General features: G+C 39.5%; 1 protein-coding gene across 1 annotated transcript in view; it reads left to right on the forward strand.

The window, feature by feature from the left end:
• LOC308145428 (protocadherin-15-like) overlaps positions 1 to 16,926 on the forward strand; it is a gene marked incomplete at both ends in the record, with an annotated part of 165,882 nt that overhangs the window by 83,446 nt on the left and 65,510 nt on the right. The window contains 2 exons of the mRNA XM_080516871.1: positions 2,687 to 2,780; positions 6,598 to 6,726. Of these exons, the coding sequence (XP_080372997.1) occupies positions 2,687 to 2,780; positions 6,598 to 6,726 (223 nt within the window). The remainder of the gene's footprint in view (positions 1 to 2,686; positions 2,781 to 6,597; positions 6,727 to 16,926) is intronic.

Raw genomic sequence — 16,926 nt, forward strand, 5'->3', positions numbered from 1 at the left:
ATCCATGTTCTATACCGCTTCATCCCGTTCAGGGTCGCAGGGCACTGGCACTGATCCCAGCGTACCATGGACAAGGGCAGATTACACCCTGGACACGCTGCCAGTTCATCGTTTGGCAAACAACACATCCTCACATTCACACCTCGTGGCAATTCAAGCCTCCATGCACGTTTATGTGGGAGGAAACTGATTACCATGAGGAAACAGTTCAATTCAACTATATTTGTATAGCGTCAAATCTAAGGCACCTTTGCAGAGAAAACCCAACAATTCCACATGAAGTGTTGGGGAGAACATAGAAACGCCACACAAAAAGGCCTGGACAGTATTCGAACCGACGTCATTCTCGCTGTGAGGCTAGAGCGCTAACCACTGCTTCACCATTCATTTTTCAATAGTAAACTTTCTGTTACACAAATAAACATAATTTTGATGCTTAAACATTTGTATGTCTATTGATTGATTGAGTCATCCACCACAGTATGTTAAACATTAGTGCAAAATCCTGCATTTTAAGCAAAATGGAAATTACAGTCTGGCTGTGATGTGTTACTGCTGAATAATAATTGGAGAGAGTGAAACTGAGTTTTTAGGAATCATGAACAAATGTAAGGAACAAATGAATATAGATGAAGGTGAATGATGAAATCAACCTTGCCTCTTCCTGCTGCCTTTCAGATGCCATTGTTGTTTTTGTGTGCCATGAATGAGTTTATATTAACTACAACTGCAGGGATACATGTCGCTACATAATACATGAATGTCTATAATATGAATACATTTAATATGTAAAGAAATGTGTCTGAAATAAATGATCATCAGCTTAAATTTGCAAGTAACTGATCGTAAAACCCCTATTTAACTAGATAATGTTTCATCAAGTCGAACCATAATTAACAAATGTATAATGAAACTGTATTAGTGTATGTGCATGTGTAAGCCGGGGGTGAATTAACAAGTTCAAGATACTCTCATCAATGCGTTTAGGTAGTGATTTTGGTTGTTCGTACTTCTTCAAGTAAGTAATTAATGTTTTGCAGGCTTGCAGCTAAATGTTTATTGTTTTATGAAAAAAAATTACTGTTTATATTTACATTCATTCAAGTAAGTGGATTTTTCTAAGACTTAGTCGACTGTAAAATGTGCTTCAGCTGTAGATACACAAGCTCTTAATGAAATCCCTGCTCTATATGTTGTATTTAAACATGACTGAAAAGTGGCTTATATACTTTGTGTAGTTTTACACTGGATCCTCTTACGCTTTGATACTTTTGCAACGACAGTGCTTTCATGAAATTAAAAGTTACGTGACAGTAGCTGTGTTCAAATCCAGCCTCTCAGTTCTTTCTAACAGCTTCATATATTTCCCTCCAGGGGAAAATCAACATCTGCAAACCAGTGCTGATGTTCACTGTGCATTTCAGAAGACTCCTAATTTACACATGTTGTCAGGATGAAAAACACTTCAGTCATTTTATGAGTCTTCACTTGGAGAGAAAAAAAATAAGGAAAAAGATCAATCAAGCCAAACATCAAAGATTTTTGCTTTGATTGGTCCCAGACAGGCATGAGCGTGTTTATACTCAGGCTATAATCATTTGCTCTTAAATTCAGCATTTCTCTCTGCTTCTGTTTTGACTTTTTTATTTCATTTTTTTATTAAATTATCATCAAATTGTTTCAATGAGTAACTCTGGGATGAGATTATATCTTTTTCAAGTTGATCGGCTTTGCGCTGCAAACATTCAGAGATTTGGAGTCTTTCAGATTTCTATTTGTACTGTAGTTCGGGTGAGACTGCAGAGTTTGAAGTCTATGCTAAGTTTACATATTAAATACAAGCAAATCCACATATTTGTTTTGGAAAATCTTTTTGTTGTTTTAACCACAGACTGGTATTTCACTGTACTTTTCATGTATTGTGCACATGAATGATTATACATGTATGTACATGTATTGTACACACATTTAAACAATGCATTTGACTGCAAAATGCAAAACACATGGCAGCCAACCATTGTTGACACAATCGATCGTTTACATTTGTCAAATTGTCGCTTTATTACTATAAAGTGATAAAGTGAAAGGACTTTGTTACCCTCCACCTCTGGTGAGCAGTGTTCAGTGTCAGAGACGAGTGCGCTGGAGTCTCCATGCATTGTCCACATCAACTTTAACATTTTTTAAGAGAAGAGTCACCATTCCTTAGAAAACTGTGTTTCATGATGCATTACAGCCCGAGCCATTATAGCAACAACACCCAAGAGGGCATTTTGTGATGTCACTGTGGGGCAAGCTGATAGACATTAGGTGCCATCTGCATCACCCATAATCGCACACTTGTGGGTGTTCAGCCTTTTTATGCAGCGCAACTGCATGAAAAGTTTATCTGAAGTTGTACATATAACAGGGCGTAAACAACAAAGAAAACAAGCCAGTCGCCACGTTATGAGAGTTACCACAGGGTCTCTAGAGAGAATAGCTTTGAGGATCAGTGATCAACTTAGTTGGACTTTGATAACTTCAATAAACTTCTCATGAAATCCTTCTTTTTGAGATGTGATATGAAGCAGTAGTCCTGCTTGATTTGATCATATTTCACGTGTCTTCTTCTGTTATGATGTACTTTAACCTTGAGCTAACCGGGTTAACCGGGCCTTTGTGTGTTTTCTGTCTCTCGCTCCAGTTCCGGGTACTTGGTTCTGGACAATCCTCTGGACCGGGAGTCGGTGGATTATTATACCCTGGTGATCACAGCCTCAGACGGACACCCAGACGGAGTAAGAAACTCAGCTGTTAAAACAAAGTGATACTAACTGCTTGTCTTTACTTGACTTGTTTCACATCGTCAGTGGAATTAAAAGTGAGCAGCTGCTGAAAGGAGTTCTGAAATCCTAGAAACAACAGCTTTGGTATGATGTGAAGGATTGGCTATTAGATGCAATTTTGGATTATGTGTATTTCGATTAAAACTATTAAACTGTTGACAAAATAAAGAGACAATAAATTCATAACCACGTGTGTACAAAGAATACTGAAGAAATTGTTAAAACAGTTGAGACTTTGAGAAACTCATATAATTTATACTTGTCACTGATACTACCAGTTTCAAGTGAAAGCACATTACTTGTACGTTTTAATTTTCAGAAAGGCTTTGCGATGACACAGCAACATTGTAGTTTTCATGTTGGGACACTCGTGGGAGCTGGTGTTTGATTTTGTAATGGAATCACAAGTTGGTTGATCAGATAAAGTCACGTACCTTTTGGAAGAGATTTACATTACCACTGATCTCGATATTTTTCAAAGCAAACATCTGACCTCCAGGCTCATTTTTTTTCTTGATGATACTTTTCAAAACTACAATTCCGTGTGGCTCTGACCACAATGTGTGCTGTTAGTTTCTGCATCTCCCCTTATTTTAGTAGAGCAGACTTTTATAACGCCACCGTACCGGCCTTTATTGTGGGGCACCTCAATAAATGAGTAAAAGCACCAAGTCGCAATGAGTATCTAATTCTGGTAATGTTTACTCAACTGTGAGAGCTATTTTGTGTGAATAAATGAGTTTGTGTCCTTGCTGGGGAGTTTGATTACCTGATTGATTGCAGGTCATCACACTCACTTTCTCCATTATCTCCTTGCGTTGTCTTCTTCTTTCCCTATTTTAAAAGTCTAATATCACATTTTCTCGCAGCCACTCCTGCTCCCTCATGAAGTCAGATGAGGACACGGAGTGGATTTCCTTCTCTACCTCCTGTTATTTACATCTTTACATCTTTGGCCGTTGTTAGTTTCTATGTCCTCTGCTCTTCGACCACTATAAACAACCCCCCCCCCATGTCAATTGAAAAGAAATGTGAAGTTTACATCACTCCGAGGAGAGTAAATGCTGATGATAACACTGCAACCTTCGCTTACACACAGCCTCAACGCACAATATGGAGGGAAAACTGCAAGTGGGAGGATGTTAGGCAGAGAGAAAGGCAGGGAGGGAGGAAGATGTAAGATATAAGCGGTATTAAAGAGATTGTTATTACCTTAACAGTTGTACACACAAGCATCAGTACATAATATACACCTCTGCTCATGTACACACATACTTAGTCAATTGGTATATTTTCTTTCTGCCCCAAAGTCAGACAATGGCTAAAAGCAGTCCATTATATTTGGAATGAAACTGGAAAGAAAAAGGAGAGAGAGAGAGAGAGGAGGTATATATATGTGAGGGACAATATCAGCGACAGATAAAAAGAAAGATAGAGAAAGGAAGAAATGGAAAAAGGGAAGATTGCAGTGTAGTTGCCTTATACAGGCCCATTTATCAGCATCACCCAAAAGGCCTTGGGTGGTCTTCCTATGCACACACACACACACACACACACACACACACACACACACACACACACACACACACACACACACGCACATCCGCGTTCCATATTATTAAATGTCCTGTTGCGGGACTGTCAGACTACAAAGTGCCTAATTGGCTATTTGGCCAGTGAATCCATCATACTGCCACAGACTGAGGACCCTACAAGTTAGTGCAGTAAACAGGCTCCACTGTAAAGATGCTGCGCATCAAAAGATGACTTTTTAATTTCTGTGTAAGATTTTATTCTCTTGTCACGTAATCCGCATATGTACTGTATCATCGCACCATCAGTAAATGAGCCGGCTTGTAACTATTTCCATAATCGTGAATTGGAGATTCTACGTTAATGAATGTAAGGAAATGCCTGCAGTCTGTGGGTTACACATCAAGCCTGGAATTTTTGAAAAATCATCAACAAATCTCCTAAAAAGACCAAAATGCAACAATACACTTAATCTGCTTACATCTCTTTCCAATATCTGTGTGGCATTCAGCCTCAGGCCCATTGAATCCTGCCTAAGACTTCACTATTTCAAAAATAGGCCTAAAATATGAATATTTTGGATCCTGCTGCCAATTTATCATCCTTAAAATGTCTGTTTGCTGCTTTTTTTCCAACAGACATGGAGGGGGAAAAAAAAGTTTCAAGCAGCGACAAGCTAAATCCATGCATCTCTTAAACGCATACAGACTAACCTTTGAAATATGTTATCTCACCAGGGGTAGATATTAATATTTGGAAAGTGGTCACAGTATTGGGGGATAATAAACTCAGAGGTGTGTGACTGCTGAGAAGTGATGTGCTTTGGAGCTCCCAAAGCAAGAAAAGGGGGAGCTTACTCTGTCTCTTCCATTTGTGTCTGTCTGCGTGAGTGTGTGCCAGTGTTGCTTGCAGCCTGCCTTTTCATTACATCAGACCTCGTTCTCCTTTACATATATTGGCATTCAGATAAAACTGTTTTGTCAAGTGTGAGCTCTTAACCTCAAATTACTTGCATCACTGTGTGCCCTGCCAACCTCAATAGTCAGTCGTCACCTCTTTGATTGTCACTCACCCACACACACACACACACGCACACACACACGCGCACACACACACACGTGCACGCCCACGCCCACGCAGACTTCGTTTTTGTTTTCTCATCCTGCTGTTGTGAATCAGTTCGCTCTCCTTCATTTCTTGTCTTATCCCACTTGCCTTATTTAAAGGCCAAATCTTTGCTGACTGTCCTCCTCTAACCCCCCCCCCCCCCCCCCCACCTCTTTCTTGTCCACTCATGAAAGTCAACTGAAGAAATTGACGGCCTTAAAGCAGCTCAACCTGAGCTTGCCAAGCTGCTTTTATTTGGTGACATTTACAGTAAAACACATCTATCATGTTCAGATTGGTTCAGTTGGTTCCTGTAACTTGCTGACAGGTTGACAAGTTAACCAGATGCCTTTTCCTATAGTTTTCCTCTCTCATTCCTAGCGCAAAACTTTATTCATGCATTTATTTAGTTGTTTTTTTTTTTTACTCTTCCCATACAATGCTGAGCCAAAAACAATCACCCCATCCAAATGAGTTAGCGCGTAATAGAGCAGTGGGCTGTAGTCAGTGTCAACGCTTCTCTTTGACCTTCGGCTGCCCTGCTTAAGAAATTCTCACATTTGTCTCAGTTATTCACATCTTAACCCCTTATCTTATGCTGCTCTGAATACGAGCCAAGTGGAATTTCTACCACTGCATTTCAAATGCCAGGGGCCCATTCAAAACTGCCACGATGGAGAGGACAGCCTCCGGAGTCCAACAGCTTCAACCACTTCAGGATACCAACACCAGCAAGAACTTCTGATTTCATCTTATATCGTTGTTGAACCACGAAATCATCCATACCGCTGTCACAGCGAGTCTAAAAAACAGAATGCGATGAAAGGGTTGGATATTAAGAGGCTGCCAAAAGCATAGCTTTAATTTTTAGATGTATTTTGGGAGTGAATACTGGTTAGAAGCACAAACAGATAATGCTGTGAATCAAGATTAGCAAGGAACACAACAAGACGGACGATGTATTTATCGAAAGCTCTCACAGAAACACCAACATTTTCTCGGATGATTTTTTGTTTTCTGAGGTGACCGGGAAAATAACTCAAACCTTTGTGTGTGTGTGTGTGTGTGTGTGTGTGTGTGTGTGTGTGTGTGTGTGTGTGTGTGGGTGTACGTGCGTGTGCTTGTGCAGACCTCCACCGCCACCGTGCACGTTGTGGTGACCGACGTTAATGACAATGACCCGCAGTTCAATTCTTCACTGCCGGTGAACCTCACCGTCACGGAGGAGGAGAATCACGCCTACGTCGGGCAAGTCAAGGTAGGACAAAACACACGTGGAGGAAATGTCCAGCTCTTTTACTCCCGTATCGGATCCGTATCTTACTACAGGGTTAAAAAACAGAATCTTCTTCATGTCCTTCCTGAGAATAGACTTTGTGTGCAAATATCAGACTGCAACATGGTATTATAGACATTCTTGTAAGGCTTGACACAGAGAGAAACTTAAAGTAGGAGTAGTAGTAGTATTAGGATGTTTCCTAATAATGTCTGTTGAAGCAGCGACTCGAACTTTTCACAACTGGAGTTCAAAAGCTTGGTCACTTTTACTTATGAGCCTTATGCGAGGAGCAACCGGCAGACCTAGCTGTTGATATTGACTCTGGTCATGGAGAGATCCACATGTTAAATGGATGATGTTAAACGGGTCTTAAAGCTGATAGAAAGCCAGTTAAAGGAGGCCGGGACAGGAATATCGTGACTGTATTTGTCGGGCTTTGTCAACAGCCTGGCAGCGGCACTCTGCACCAGCTGGAGGAAACTGAGATGTTTTGTTAAGAAGAGTGATGCTAGTTTATTGATGCCTTCATTTTGTCCACAACCTTTCTTTGCATTTAATCCTCAATATGAGAGAAGCCAGTTGAGGTGGTTCCACCATCTAATTAGGATGCCGACCGCTCGCCTCCCATGGGAGATGTACTGGGCTTGTCTTATTAGGACGAGGCCTTAAGGTCGACCCAGAGAGTAAATCCATTGGTTGGCCTGGAAGTGGCTCGGGGTTGCCCCAAAGGAGCTGCAGGAAGTTGTGAGGGACCAGGATGTCTGGGGGTTTTTTTGCCCTCCATTTTGCCACTTTGACCTCATATGGAATGCATGAGAAGGAATTTGAATAGCGAAAAGTGCATGGAGGATTTTTACATTTAAAAAAAAGAAAAAAACCTCAAATTTATATTCCAATATATCTCTCTCTATCGCAGAAAATGTGCAATTAAAAAGCCCAGTGCAGCAAGAGAGCATGTAAAGTGACAGATTATTCTTGGTCTCTTGTTATTTCTCCAGAGGAACAAATCAGCGTGTTTGAAACTGGTTACACAACTCTTTTAATATCGTGGCACAGATCATCCAGTCTTGCAGTAAGCCTTGTTCCTGTAAAAACCTTATTCACGGGTCACTGTCACAGGAGATGTCTCATGATTTCATTACTTCACAGCTACAGCGGTAACTTTCAAGATTCATCAAGACGTCTTTGTGTGTAACCTTTTGTCAAATTAAAATGTGATAATTTGCAACAAGACGGCTTGGTTCCTCTCCCCAAATGGGAGGCCTGGTCCCAGCAATGTGATGAATGTCTCGACAACATGAAGTACACGCACACACACACGCACGCACACACACACACACACACACACTCTAATTAAATTCAGCTCTTATAATCTTTTGCAATGGGGACCGAAGATCACTAACATAATTCTGTAAACTGGTGTAGCTTTGTAATTAGGACTGTATGTTATTATGCTTTGGAGGACACTGTGTGCATCTCGCAGGTGGATGGGCTGAGCAGATTATTACTGAGCTGTGTGCAGAAGCATGTGCGACAGTGTTTGAGGTTCAGTGGGTTTCTTTCACTGGAAAATCATTGCATTTTTTTTTTTTTAAATGTGGGAAAATGATCGCGAAAGAGTTTCCAACATGCAACTGCGCATAATTTTACATTTTTATTTAAATGTCTTACTTCCTATAGAGCAATTCTTGTGTTTTGATAATAAATAATATTACTGCAGTGTTTTTAGGAGGCATTGGGTTCAAGATGAGAAGAAAAAAAGAAAAAAATATATGTAAATGTGTGATTTTCTCAGCCTCCTGAATCACAATCTGTCATTTTAGTCCGAAAAGTAATTGGATGAAACTACTGCAGCAGAATTATTTAACACATTTTTGACCGGAATATAAACACTTTTGTTTTGCTCAGGCTATTTCAAAAACTTTGTGAGGTATATTTGCCAGATAAAATGACAGGTTTTCCAAAATAAAGCCTTTGTATCCAGCCCTATCTCTGAAAGTACAAAGGTAAATGAAACTATATATTGCCAAGAATACATCTGAATCTAAAATGAGCACACAACACATTGCAGGAATTGAATGTGTAGGATGTGTTTCCACCTACATCAGCACCTTGCTCTCCACTCGTGGACCTCCTCCAGACCGAACAACTGACTTATGTATTCCCCAGACCGGGGCCGCGGGTAAATCTGACACTTTGATAGGCTCTGATCTTTAAAGATGCTCCCTTGGTTGCATGTATGCTTGGGTTTGCTCCAAGCTTAATTCATAGCCTTTATACACCAGTGTCAGGGGGTCTTTGATCAGCTTGACACTTCACCACCGTCTAAATATTAATGATGCCTCTTTGGTTCAACACCCGGGCTACTCCTGAGATAAATAGATGACCCCTGCACACAAGGTTTTGAAGAAGTCATACTTTTGTTGGCTTCCAAACTTAAAAAAGTTCGATACCTTTCCTTACCTGGACCATTAGGCACAGTCCCGGACTTGTGAATCCAGCCTGATCGGTACAGATGACATTTCATTTCGGTTTTAAACTCCCACTCAGATCTTTGGGCTTAGTCCAAATTCAACATCCAAAAACCTGTCCTCATCTAAAGAGAGGGCACTGGAAAGTATTCCAATCCCCAACTTCCTATTTTGCAAGGACCCTTGGACTTGTTCCAAACCAACACAGACGGTGTGATCTCTCTGCAGGCCGAGCAAGGCACGACTCTGGGCCTAATTCCAAACCAGGGTCCGTACCTGTAGGTATTAAACAAATTTCTGGAAGAATGGATCGCGCTGACCTTGAGCTGCTGATGCCAGTGAGGGGGGGCGGAAGTGAGATGTGCTTGGGTGGCAGAGAGAAATGTGGGATACTGAGGCGAGCTCAAGAGAGAAAGAAAAATGGAGAGAAGAAGAAGCATGGCTGCATCCTCAATCTGACTTCCACGAGCTCGAGACCTGTTTCATATTTTAGGGAGGAAAAAAATACATTAGAAAGTTAAAGAAAGTCCTGTTGACTTGTTTTTCTGTAGAGGGGTAAAAAATAAAAAGTTTTGTTAATTTCCTCCAGATGAAGATCATTTCTACTGCAGTTGTGGTGGTTTGCATCTGTGCCGGAAATGTTTTTGAGGGGAATTTCTTTTATAAACGAGTTTTTCAGTCAAAACACAGGCGTTTCACATCAACATGACAGTTTATATGACAACAGAAAACTTGCATTGCCCTTTGGCTGTCTGTTTACATGACAATGGCGCTCGGAGCCATTGAAAATGTAACCTTTTTGACAATGGGTCCTGAGGTGGAACTTTTCACAAAACATTCCGATGTTGTCTCTGTGTAAAGAGACTTAATTTTTTGGTGAATATCGTCTGACTCGGTGTCGGAAAAAGCATATTTTTGAAATGGGCTTGTGTTCTGTGTTCTTGTAGATATACTGCGTATGTGCACCAGTGCTAAGTAAATAGTTGGGCAATAACAACAATAACAGCCTCCAGAGTGTCATAACCCCCTTTCTATATTCTCCTTGGACTCGTTAGTTTTATACACTGAACAAAAATATAAACGCAACACATTTGTTTTTGCTCCCATTTTTCGTGAACTGAACTCAAACATGTAAAACATTTTCTATATACACAAAAGACCTATCTCTCTTAAATATTGTTCGTAAATCTGTCTAAATCTGTGTTAGTGAGCACTTCTCCTTTGCCAAGATAATCCATCCCACCTCACAGGTGCAGCACATCAACATGCTGGTTAGACAACATGATTATTACACAGGTGTGCCTGAAGGTGGCCACAATAGAAGGCCACTCTGAAATGTTCAGTTTTCCAGTTTAGAATTAGTCCATAATAGTAATCCAACTTTGTCATCTGTCTGCCTTTGTGAATGTTTATGGCCTGGTGTTCTCTGCGAACATGTGTGAGTAGTTTAATTACAAAAACAACCAACAGCACCCACGAGTGGCCCCACATGAAAACAACATCATTTTCAGGGTTTCTACCTGTAAACAGACATTGTTTGTAAAACATTGCGTGATGGGCCATCTCTCTATTATCACTCTATGATGGACTTGCGACCTGTCCACAGTGTAACCTGTCTTCCCCCGTAGTCAACTGTGATTGGCTCTTCCAACCTCAGGTTCACACACATGCTACCCTATCGTATACCAAAGCAGTATTAAAAGAAAATAGACGGATTACAGAGTAAGACAATTTATCTCGGGACTCATTAAGGTATTTCTTTGTTGTTAGAAATTAATGAGCCTCTTTGAAATCAGGTGGAAAAAGCAACTGCTAAGTCTCAAGGCTTAGAGCTCTCTGGCTAAATAGGACTTAAATAATAGGACGTGAATATTTTCAAGGGTCAAGCTGTAGGCCAGCGTATGACAAGAGAGAGAATATCCGACAAAAACCATACAGAAAATACAGATGCAAGGATGTCACAGGTAAAGGTTGAGGAGGGGGGAGGTGGTAGAGGAGGATTTAGTCTATGTTTGTGTGAGAGGGAGAGCTTATCTCCTCTGGACAGACATTTTGAGAATAATACAGTGTAGAAAGCGGAGCGGGATTGAGAAGAAATCGGTTAAAAGTCTGCATTTTAAATATTGTCTGGATTATTAGGGCGAGGGCCGCTTCCCATGCAATCCTGTTTACCTTTATGTTACCCAGCGATGCAGAATATTTTAAACTTTTGTTTTTATGACCTCACCACATTGGAGAAACAATGTGCATTTGGCTGCACAAAGTGGAGACAAATCCAGACGATGACAAAAAAAAATAAAAAAAATTGGCTCGTGGACCGGACAAGCAATTTTCATTCCTCTGAGTGGCACTATCTTTATGTCTCTGGTATGCATCTACAATATTATGTCTTACATAATACTTTTCATTACTGTCGATTGAATGGGAATGTGCTGTATTTGTATTTTATTGTGCGATATTAAAGTAAAAACCTGAGAATTTCTTTCAAGGTGATTTTTTGCAGAATTAAAATGTCTGTATAAAACTTCACAAGGGCCAATGGAGCTCACAAGAAGCACCACTTGATTTTGAGGGTAATCTTTTAATACTTCAAAGCGTGACTTTGAAACTCTGACCTTTTTTGTCAAGTTAGCGGCAAACCGTCATACTTCTCAGTCATGTCACAGCGTGGGTCAACACCTGAAGTACAAGGTTACGACTCAAAGATTTTTCATCCAAACAAGACGGTGTGTTGTGTTTCGTTTCCACTGCTTTAGCCTGAGAGCAAGGATTGCAGTTGAAAAGCCATAACTGATGATCTGGTGTATTTTCTTGAACTGTGTAGACCAAATAAGTGTAATATTACTTAGTTCCTTAACGGGTAAACAAAAAAGACCAAAATAATAATTTCTCAGGGGATGTTTTTTAGTTCAGACATAAAATTGACAATTGCACAAAATGAACTTGTATTAAATGTGATTAACTCCAGATGCACCGATACCACTTTTTTAAAGGGTGAGTACAAGTGTGAGTACTACTTGCCTGTGCTACTTCCTGATACCCAGTACCAATACAAGTGCTTGTTAAATCCTTCATTCAATAATTCACATTTCATAGGCAAACGATATGCAAAGGCCCTGCGTTGCCGCCAGCCACTTCTGCACAGCCAGTGTGTCGACGTTACACACACCTCCAGCTTTGAAGACTCTAGTAAACTAGTATGTCTACTGTAGGAGTACTTCTTGTAGTATTGGACACGATATTGATGTGGGTATACGTGCAACCCGACAAATAATACACCAACTGCAAACTAAAGTCTTTATAACTTCCCTCATTACAATCGCTGCATTGTTCTACAGCTCGTCTTGCAGTGCTGTCGCTCCTTAAATGGGAAAATGAAAAATCCAAGAGGCGACTTGGGGACTGAATGAGTGAAATCATCTGCTCCTCTTATGATTGTGTGTATGTGCCTACAGCTCAGTTGATAACTTTCTGTGTATTGTTGATGGTAATGGACTTTATGAGCCCGGCCCAGTGTGTCTCCGTAAGATATTTCAAATTGATTCACAAACAAACATCTCTAAAAGAAAAAGTTTTGGGAAAGTCAACTATATTGATCCCTCTGCCTCCAGCGCAGCTTCTCTTCACACTACTGTAATACTGGGGTGAATGGCTGCTGATTGGATGGATCGACTCAATGAAATAAACTGTTTTATGTAGCTGAAATATATCTGTTCATCATTGCTGAGCCGTTTATTACTTCCAGTGTTTCCAATTTCACGACCTTTGTGTTGAAAAATCACTTTTCTAAACTCCAAAAACAAGATCTGCAAAGCTCAGATAAATAGATAGATAGCTTGCTAGCTAGCTAGCTAGCTAGATAGATAGATAGATAGATAGATAGATAGATAGATAGATAGATAGATAGATAAGACAGAACAAAACATGTTTTAATCTTTTCTCAGTCTTTTCTGTTCTTTGTTACTCAGTTTTGGCTTTGTGCTTAATCATTTTCTGTATTATGTTTTTATTTATTTTAAAAAAATTTTAAGTTCAGATTTATTTGCTGTCTTGGTCCGTTACGTTTGATGACTTTCTCCACCAACACGTCCAACTCCAGTTTTCACGTTTCATTCCTGTGCTGGTGGAAGCTCAGTGGCTCGTCCAATCACTGCCTGGTGAAGGCAAGTAAACAAACACACAAATTACACAGTTTTCGACTGGTTGTTTCTTGATGAAAAAGGCTCAATTTGCACAAAATGCTGATTCCAATACACCAGTTTTTCACACGATATCACTCATTTTGTCCTGTTTAGCTGATCAACCACAAAAGTGTGATTTGTTTGTATGACCACACACTGTAGCTCTCTGTACCAGGGGTGTCAAACATAACGGGCCTGCAAGAAGCTCTGATCCGGACCGACTAACCACCAAGCAAATAGTGACGATTTCAAAGGAAATCTTCTTTATTTGCAACTACATAAAAAATACATCACACGATTTCAATATGAAACCTGACTGTGCCGGAGAGGCTAGAAGCCCAATGAGCTTATATAAAAGCTTCCCCATCAATAAAGATTTTAAAATTTTTATTTAAATGTAATAGAAATAAAAAAACAAAGTATGAAATTATACATCAGAAACAGCAAGAAGGAAAACAAACAAAAGAGTTAATGAAGACAGTCACCTAAACAGTTTAACACAATAGATCAACATAGAACCATTGAGATCCTATTTGGACAACAGCTGAATAAATAGTTTTGCCTTAAAGATGGCAAAGAAGGGAAGCATTTTATTGAGAGAATTCCAGGCTTTTGACCAGAGGAATTGGATGTTTGGAGGTACAGAGGTACAAAGGAGATAACAGCTGAAGATCACAGGAAAAAGTTGTGAAATGTGTGAAGGTGTTGCTTGTTATTAATTAATTTTTACATAAATAAGTAGTTTCTAAAGTATTATTAGATGACATTTGTAGAAGTTTAAATGCGCTGAACAGAGTTTACATACTGAGACCTGAGCTGAGATGTCGGCGATGCTGGGGGGCATTTTACTGTATTTTTTTTTACCAGGTTTTATTAAAATTGCTTTATGATGAGTCATTGTATGTTGTAATGCTTTGGTTTTGTGAAAATATAGCCATTTTCATCACATATACATAGCACTGTAACTTAAAAAATAAATTATTCAAAGGTTATCATGGCACTATTTTGTGCTGTATCTGGCCTGTGAACTGAAAAGTGTTGACACCCCTGACCTATACACAGGATTTTGGTAAACCACAGCTATAATAAAGAAATCGTACTGCTTCTAGATTGTTCTTGAGTGAAACTTAGTTAAACAAAGACTCCTGTTATAATACCTTATTGTAGGTTTATTCAGGCAGCAAAGTCCTATGAGTCAGATGAAGAAAAAATAAATCAATAATATAGTTTCAGTTGTAAGTCTTTCTTCTCCTACATCCAGGAACTAAATTAGAAGTTGAGCTGAGAAAAAGATTGTCTTTTCTTAAAAAGGAGGAATCAGGAAAAGAAGAGGGATGAGCACCTGAACACGAAGGGTTGAGAAAGTGATTGTAGAGATTCAGTGAATTTTTCAGGCTTCGAGTTGTTTTCTTTTTTGTGTTTCTTTTTTCTTTTTCTTTTTTCTTGTCAGAGTGCATTGAAAAGGCAAAGCTAAGACATTAATTCTATTGTGTTCCTGGCTTTTAACTGTCTGGCAATATAATTATGCCGAGAGAGCTCAGTGAAAGACAGGGTGCAAGGGAAGAGACACGACGGAGTGAGAACAGAAGAAGGATAAAAGGAAAAGAAGGTTGAACACAGATGCATGTGTACATGTAGCTTCTACAGTGATTCACTCCAGGAACTGAAGTCATGAATGTTTAACAAGAAAATAATCCCACTTCTTCCTCAAAAAGTGCTACGACGACTCCACTCCTTCCTATATACGTGTATGTGTGTGTGTGTGTGTGTGTGTGTGTGTGTGTGTGTGTACCTGTGTATATGTGGGTGTATCCAGTAAGCCCAGTATGTCTGAAAATGAAGATTCAATAATCATGTTTCACAATTATTGAATATATTTATTAACAATCTAAGTGCAATGCGTTATAAAGCACCTACAAATGACTGTGTTGTACTGCATGTGGTGCTATATAAATAAAGTTGAATTGAATTAAAAATCAGCCGTCAGCTCTCAGACATCGAGACGTCACACCCACACCACACAGTGTCACTTGAATGCAGAATCGTTTGTATTTTTTAAATAAGATATATTATTGTCAACTGCATATCCCGCCGCAATAAATGAAATCTGTTGACAGGCTTTACTTTGAGAGTCAACGCTATACTAAGTACCGGCAACTTGAACGCCCGCCAGTATTTTTTCAGTCTGCAAGTCATAATTGCTTTTGTTCCATTCATTTTCACAAACAAATCAATTTCCGAAGCTTTTTGTTTGAATCATTTCTACATTATTTTTACATTCTGTTTATGGCCCCCTTTTTTTTTTTTTTTTATTAAATCTTTCATCAGCAGAGTTTCATCAAAAACATCCCCCTCTGCTTTTATCACCATCCATTTATAAAAGGCCGGCTCAACAGAGAAAAGCCCATTAGACTCTCCGTGCTGTAGAACTGTGGATCCTCTGGGTGTAAATGCACCGCCACATTTGTGAGGTTACAGTTTCCAGACACAACAGATCAATTGATAAAGTCCTCACCAATACTTGAATTGATTTTCACCGCTGTGACTTGTGTATTAGGGCCGGTTTACACGACTCCCGTCTTCTCAGATGAAAGATGGTCAATGAGTCCGTCTCTGATCCAACTGGTACACACAGACCTGACAGCTTATCTAATGCGACGCAACGATTACACAATTTTGTGCTCAAGATGTCATTTTTTGGAGTTCCTGATAAAAGTCGGATAATTTCTAACAGTAATCATTTACTTCCATTTAGTGAATTACATAACACTCACAATAACAACTGGCAGCTTCATATGAGGTATAATATATTTACTGTGTGCAATTGGGTCATTTTAGAATTCTTGACGCTCTAATAGAATGGTAAAGGTGAAATACAAATATATTTTGCTGCCGATTCATTTTAATTGAGAAGCTTCAGGTCACCCTCATATCATTTTAAAGTTATGCCTATCACAGGTTTGGACCTGAAAAATAAAATTCATTTCTGAGTCAAAGTCATAATTGTCTTTTCTAATAAGCTGAGATCCTTGTGATAGCTCCAATCTCCCCATCTGGCTGCTTAATAAGTCAAACATGCCTGAAGACTAAACAAATATGGATGCAGCATATGGGCCAGAGATTTTAATTCATTCAAATTAAACACACTTGAATGGATGCGGTGGTTTATTGTCAATCGACAGTGTTTATTTATTGTCACATTTATGCATCAACAGAGAACTCATTAAGTAACAAACAGTTGAGCAGAGACAAAGACATACATAATCCACATTGAGAAGAAGTTCAGATGAAATGGGGGGTGGGGGTGGGATTTCATACTTTCCTAAACAATCCTGTGGATGAATGAAGTTGACTTGTCAGGTATTCAAGGCGAAAACATTGTCTTCTCGCAGTTTGATTTGGAAAACAAAGATGTTTTTTTTTCGCAGCTTCCAAAAGGATTCTGCAAAGTCTGCATCCGTACCAACAACTGTATCTTAAATCAGATGCCCAAGAAACACATCAACTGTTTTGACACACGAGGATGC

This window comes from Blennius ocellaris, assembly GCF_963422515.1.
Source record: "Blennius ocellaris genome assembly, chromosome: 21".
Lineage (NCBI taxonomy): Eukaryota > Metazoa > Chordata > Actinopteri > Blenniiformes > Blenniidae > Blennius > Blennius ocellaris.